The 5,838-nt window shown below is 49.1% G+C and overlaps 1 protein-coding gene across 1 annotated transcript; it reads left to right on the top strand.

The window, feature by feature from the left end:
• Positions 1-512: 512 nt before the first annotated feature.
• Positions 513-1,316, top strand: KPLCE (KPRP N-terminal and LCE C-terminal like protein; the record flags this gene model as incomplete). The annotated part of the gene is made up of 1 exon (XM_081026000.1): positions 513-1,316. The coding sequence occupies one exon, from the start codon at positions 513-515 to the stop codon at positions 1,314-1,316; it is 804 nt and encodes a 267-aa protein (XP_080882126.1).
• Between the last annotated feature and the right edge of the window lie 4,522 nt (positions 1,317-5,838).

The raw sequence follows: 5,838 nt of genomic DNA, 5'->3' as shown, positions 1-5,838 counted from the left end.
GGCAAATGGTGGAAGCTTCCTCAGATTTGGCCCTCCCAGGCTCAGCTTGAGACTGGTATTTGCTCAGGTCTATTGACGTGGATTTGCCAGCCCTGGGTGTGCCTGGCTGGGAAGGACGAAGGAAGCCTGGTGGCAAGATGGGAAACAATTTTCCAAGGAGAATTCACAAGGCAGACACTGAAGTGAGTAAGCAGAGAGGACGCTTAGAGGGTTGAATAGAAACACAGACATCACTCTTTCCAGCCCTTCATTTTTCATTGTGGAAACTGAAGCCCAGAGGCGAGCAGTGATTTGTCCAAAGTTACACAGCCAGGTAAAGGCTCAAGAGCTGAGCCTAGGATCCGTGGCTCTGAGTCCATCTCAATGTCAGGTGTACAGCTTCTGGCTGCCTATGACCTTCTGGGAAGGCCACTGCTTACAGACCCTGTATGCAAAGGGAATGCTGACTGCATCCCTGGAAATCTGAGTTCTGATGAAATCTTTCTTTTCAGATTTTGCAAAGCCACAGAAAGATGTGTGACCAGCAGAAGCTGGTGCAGTTCCCTCCATCCTGTGTGAAAGGTTCGGGATTGGGGTCTGGGGCAAGTGCCAACGTTACCGCTGTGAAATGCGCGGCTCCTTGCCCACCTCAAACCTTGGTGAAATACGCAGCTCCTTGCCAGACGTATGTGACATGCCCAGCTCCATGCCAAACGACCTACGTGAAATGCGCAGCTCCATGCCCAACGCAAACCTACGTGAAATGCCCAGCTCCATGCCCACCGCAAACCTGCGTGAAATGCCCAGCTCCATGCCCACCGCAAACCTGCGTGAAATGCCCAGCTCCATGCCCACCACAAACCTGCGTGAAATGCCCAGCTCCATGCCCAACACAAACCCTCGTGAAATGTGCAGCTCCTTGCCAGACGTATGTGAAGTGCCCAGCTCCGTGCCAGACGTCCTACGTGAAATATGTAGCTCCGTGCCAGACCCCGATGTACTATGTCCAGTACCCGTCTTCGTACCAGACCTACTATGTTCAGGGTGCTGCAAGTGGCTCGGCTGGCCAGTGCTGTGTCCCTGATCCGTGCTCGGCTCCCTGTTCCACCAGCTACAGCTGCTTGGCTCCCCGGACCTTCGGGGTGAGTCCCCTGAGACGCTGGGTGCAGCGACCCCAGAACTGCAACTCAGGGTCATCGGGCTGCTGTGAGGACAGCGGGTGCTGCAGCTCTGGCTGCTGTTCCGAGTGCTGCTGTTTGGGCATTATTCCCATGAGGTCCCGAGGCCCCGTGTGCTGTGACAACTGCTGCGAGGATGAGGACGACTGCTGCTGTTAAACCCAGAACAACTCTGCTGCCTCCCGAAGGCACCGTCTGCTCCACCTCCTGAAGCTTCGCAGGCCTCCGGCCCCCTCCCCTGTAATGCAGCCCCTCCTGGCTTCACCCCTGCGCTTTGCTTCTTTATCAAGGCCACCTGCCAAAGTTAGCGCAACCCCCAAACTTTGGCAAGAATAAAGCTTCGAATGCAACTCAGTGACTTCGTGTCTGTTCATGTGATCCATGTTTATGCTTTTCCATCAGAAACTCTTCTGCTTTCCTCTCTTGCTCTTGCTTTTCAGCACCAGGAAAGGTCGGGGTAGACATGACCAAGAAGATGGAGCTGGTGCAGCCCCAGCCTGGGACCCCTGTGCGTTCATTCTAGAACACAGCCAATAAACTCCCCTCAGCAGTTAGCAGGATCCGGGGCTGCAGCTCTAGGGGTTGGAGGGTGGCTCTTGCCTTCCCTCTGCTTAGTCTGAGAAGAGGGTTTGGCCATGCCAAGGTCCTCACGGTAGCATGTTCTCAGCGTGTGAACTCAGAGTTCATCTTCCTGGAGGCGGAAGGGAGTGTGAGGTCCAATCTGCTCGGGAGGACCTCTGGGCGATGGTCCTGCCTGCTGTGCAAGTGGCTGGGCCCCGTGGTGGCTTATGGGTTACACTTTCTCATCGGACAGGCTTGCCCTCCTGAGGCCATGGGGCAAAGGCCCAAGGGAAGAGGCTGGCCTCCCCTGAGGCAGGTAGACACTCCGCACGTTGGCCCTGGCAGTGAGTGAGAGATCTCCAAGAGAACGGGGGCCTCGTGGGACAAAGGCCAGTCACCCTCCCCCAGTAGCACGTCCTTCTCCATTGTTTTGCTAACTCTGGAGGTTTGGGGGTGAATTTTTATAACCAGACTGTAAACACACGCATTCAAAATATAGATAGACAACTGCTGGGCAAAGCCACCCTGCAAGACCTGGGACGTGCACAAGAGACAAAACGTTTGGCAAATGCGTAAAGGAGGGGTGAACAGGAGCGGGGAGTCTCGAGTTTGCTCCTCAGCCAGCTCTGCTGAGTCACCCTGGGACACGCACAGAAACGCATCTCGACGGCCAGGCTGCCGTTGATGGTCTTTAGCACCTGCTACTCCACAAATCAGACTCCGTCCCTCCGTCCAGCCCCATAAACTTGCGGCCCAGTCACTGGGCCCCAACTCAGAGCTGGGGACAGCCTTTCCCAGAACCACGATTTCGCCTGTAGTATCAAGTGGTACCTGGGATGTAGGAAGTCAAGTGCTGCTTGTTCTGCAATTAACATGAGCCTGTAACGGTTTTTATATTTATTTCTTTAAAGTTAGATAAGTAGTACAGCTATTTAGAAATGTTAGTAGTACAGACATGCGTGGATAAACATGAAGTTTATCCGGCTCCAACAGTTATCGGCTCCCAACTCCACACCTTTGTCCAGGGATGACCGCACTGAGTTTGGACGGTGTCCATCAGATCTTTGCCTAAGAATTGCTTATACATAAGCCAGACAGAGGAAAAAATCCCAGAAGAGGTCAAGTTTCTACAGAGAACGCGTCCCAGAGGTCCAGCCCAGCACTGATGTATCAGAAAATATCATGGGGAATCCAGTTCGTAACATACTTCTAAATACCCCATTTTCTCTCGTCTTCAATTCTCCCAGAGCCCACAGCTGCTCGGGAGCCTCGCACTAAATGCCCCCAAATGCTGTCGAACATCCAGACACCGTGCCTTCTTTTACCTCTTTCTCCCCTCCCCCCTCTCCCACCTGACTCAGATCCTGGTTGTGCAGCCTGAGTTTCTCTGACTCCTTTGTTCATTCTGTCTATTCTTTACCAGAACCTGGGATTCTCCATTCCAGAGGGATTGACCCACAAACGAGAACCTCTCTGCTTCCTTCAGCTGTTATAATTCTGCAGCCCTCTGTACTGATCTTGTCCGGGGGTGTTAAGAGGGAAGGGATCACACCGGCTCTAGGAGAGCAGCCTGAGACCAGGGCTCGAGAAGCCCTCATGAACTTGTCCAGTTTGGAAGGTTGAGAAGCAACTTGTATGTCTGACTTTCATTCATTCATGGAGTTTGGTTCCAGGCTCCATCTCTACTACATTGGAGTTTACAGGAGGGAGGGAGAATAAACGATTGAATAATCCAGTAAACAAATGTTAAGATGCATCTGCGACCAGAGCTCTGAAGGAGAGGTGCCAGGTGCCCTGAGAACCTGTATGTGCAAATGTCACCTGGTCAGGGAGATCAGACAAGACTTCTCGGAGAAAGTACAGCTTGACTCCAAGGTTGAGTGCGAGTTCACTGTGGAGAAGTGGAGAAGACTTCTCCAGGCAGAGGCAGGAGCGGGGACAGAGTTCCAAAGGAGGAGCGAGCCTGACAGAGTAGGGAATGGATGGGAGAGAGTGAAAGATGAGGCAGAAGGAGCAGGAGGGCCGGCGGGTCCTGCTATGGATGGCCTTGGTGGGGTGTTGTCGCAGACAAAGGGAGCCACTGCAAGGTTCCCAGGAGGCAGGTGAAACCTAGTAAAGTCTATTTTTCGTTGCAGAAAGAAATTCCTATTTTTAGGGCATCTAAGAAATAATTGCCCAGTAGCCTTTGTTTACCTGGTTCTCTCCTCGCTCTGTCCTGTGCATTCGGTTGGTGCAAACGTAATTGTGGGTATTGCAATTGTTAACCTCTTAAGCCACAATTACGTTTGCACCAACCTAATAACTCCTTGTCTCTGGGTCTAGTTTACAGAGCTATGACGTGACAGCTTGGGCCGTACTCTGATTAGGGAGTGCCAACATCAGGTGACCTCAGCCCCCCAGGAGAGGCACCCTCACACTGCACAATTCTGATGCGCTGGTCTCTAAAATAATGGTTAGAAAAGTGGCCTGCCGAATACTCCGTTTCAGGTTAATCAAAAGTTCTACCATAGCCTCTTTCATAACTTAAAAAAACGAATGCATCATTTCTTATGTCAAACAATCCACATTTCCTGACTCCTGGTCTCTCTACAGTATTTATAGAGAATTTACTATGAATGATTTAAAGAGAATGGCAAGTCTGGAACGTGGAACCCAACCCCTGGGAGGCTGAGATGCAGCTCCCCTGGGATCTAATATGAGTCTGTTTCTACACAATTGTTCTAGAATAGGAAAATCTATTGAGTGGAATCTGAACCCCACTTCCCAGTGTGGGATATTTTCTAATGATGTTTTCTCTTTTAGGAAAATACCTATGTAAAAATTATTGACAAAGCAAGCTTAATGCATAGAGATACCGTGTTTCCCCGAAAATAAGACCTAGCAGGACAATCATCTCTAATGTGTCTTTTGGAGCAAAAATTAATATAAAACCCGTTTGTATTGTATTGTATTGTGTTGTGTTGTGTTGTGTTGTGTTGTGTTGCGTTGCATTGCATTGTGTTGTGTTATGTTATATTATTAGACCCGGTCTATATTATAGTAAAATAAGACTGGGTCTTATATTAATTTTTGCTCCAAAAGACTCATTAGAGCTGACTGTCCAGCTAGGTCTTATTTTTGGGGAACACAGTAGACTTCATAACATTTTCCAAAATTAATAAATAAAAATATAGTCATCTTTATCTAAATTTTTATATCTTATATCACACATATGTTGTATATGAATATATAGCCAATATTATTAAATATCCATAAGAAAAATGACTCAGATCTATCCTTGACACCTCCCAGGAAGGACAGAGGGAATTGCCCTTTATTTCTTGAGGGCCTACTATGTGCTGGGCACCGTGCTGGTCACTGTACCTGTGACGCTTCTCATATCTGAGCAATGGAATGACTTATCTGAACTACCTGGCAGATACTGGGGGGTAGGGGGGTAACAGCCAGTGTTATGGTAAGACGGGGGGCGCTTCTGAGTCAGACAGGTCCGTTTCCTGACCCTATGACTTCAGACAAGTTATGATCTCTCCACTCGGAGGGATCGTGTCTCATAAAACTGCCTGTACCTAGCACATATTAGGTCCACAATATGGTAGGCCACTTTTCTGTTCCTGGTTGGAGGGGTTTTGTCTGAAAGGCAACTTAGAGAGTAAGAGAGTGACAATCGTATCAGATGAAAAGTATTACGGGATTCTCGTGGCTTGGAATTTTATAGTTCTAAAATAAAATGCAATGAAAGGAGGTTTTCCTTACGGATACAATGACGAAAATGTGTAACTTGATATTACAAATTAGTGTTGTCCCCCAGCTTCTCCCACCTGTGCTCATATCCCAGCTCGGCCACAACTCTTTTTGTAACAGTGAATAAACCACCTCTTTGAGCCTCGGTTTCCTCCTCTATAAAATGAAGACGGGGGTGAGAGCACCACTAAGGAACTTTTCTGTCTCTGACAGTCTGGACTTGCAATACATTGAATCTTCCTCGAAGTTCTTTCCAAGAAACCGAACATGAGATAGTGGTATGATGGATAACCAGTCACAATGCTTTTCAGGTGTAGGGAGTAGGGGAACCAGGTAAGATGACAGCCTCTCTCCTGGACTCAGGGCTTGATAAGGAGGG

The sequence above is a fragment of the Rhinolophus hipposideros genome, assembly GCF_964194185.1.
Source record: "Rhinolophus hipposideros genome assembly, chromosome: 19".
In the NCBI taxonomy this organism is placed as follows: domain Eukaryota; kingdom Metazoa; phylum Chordata; class Mammalia; order Chiroptera; family Rhinolophidae; genus Rhinolophus; species Rhinolophus hipposideros.
Note: the sequence above shows the minus strand (reverse complement) of the source record. Positions and strands in the feature narration are given on the sequence as shown.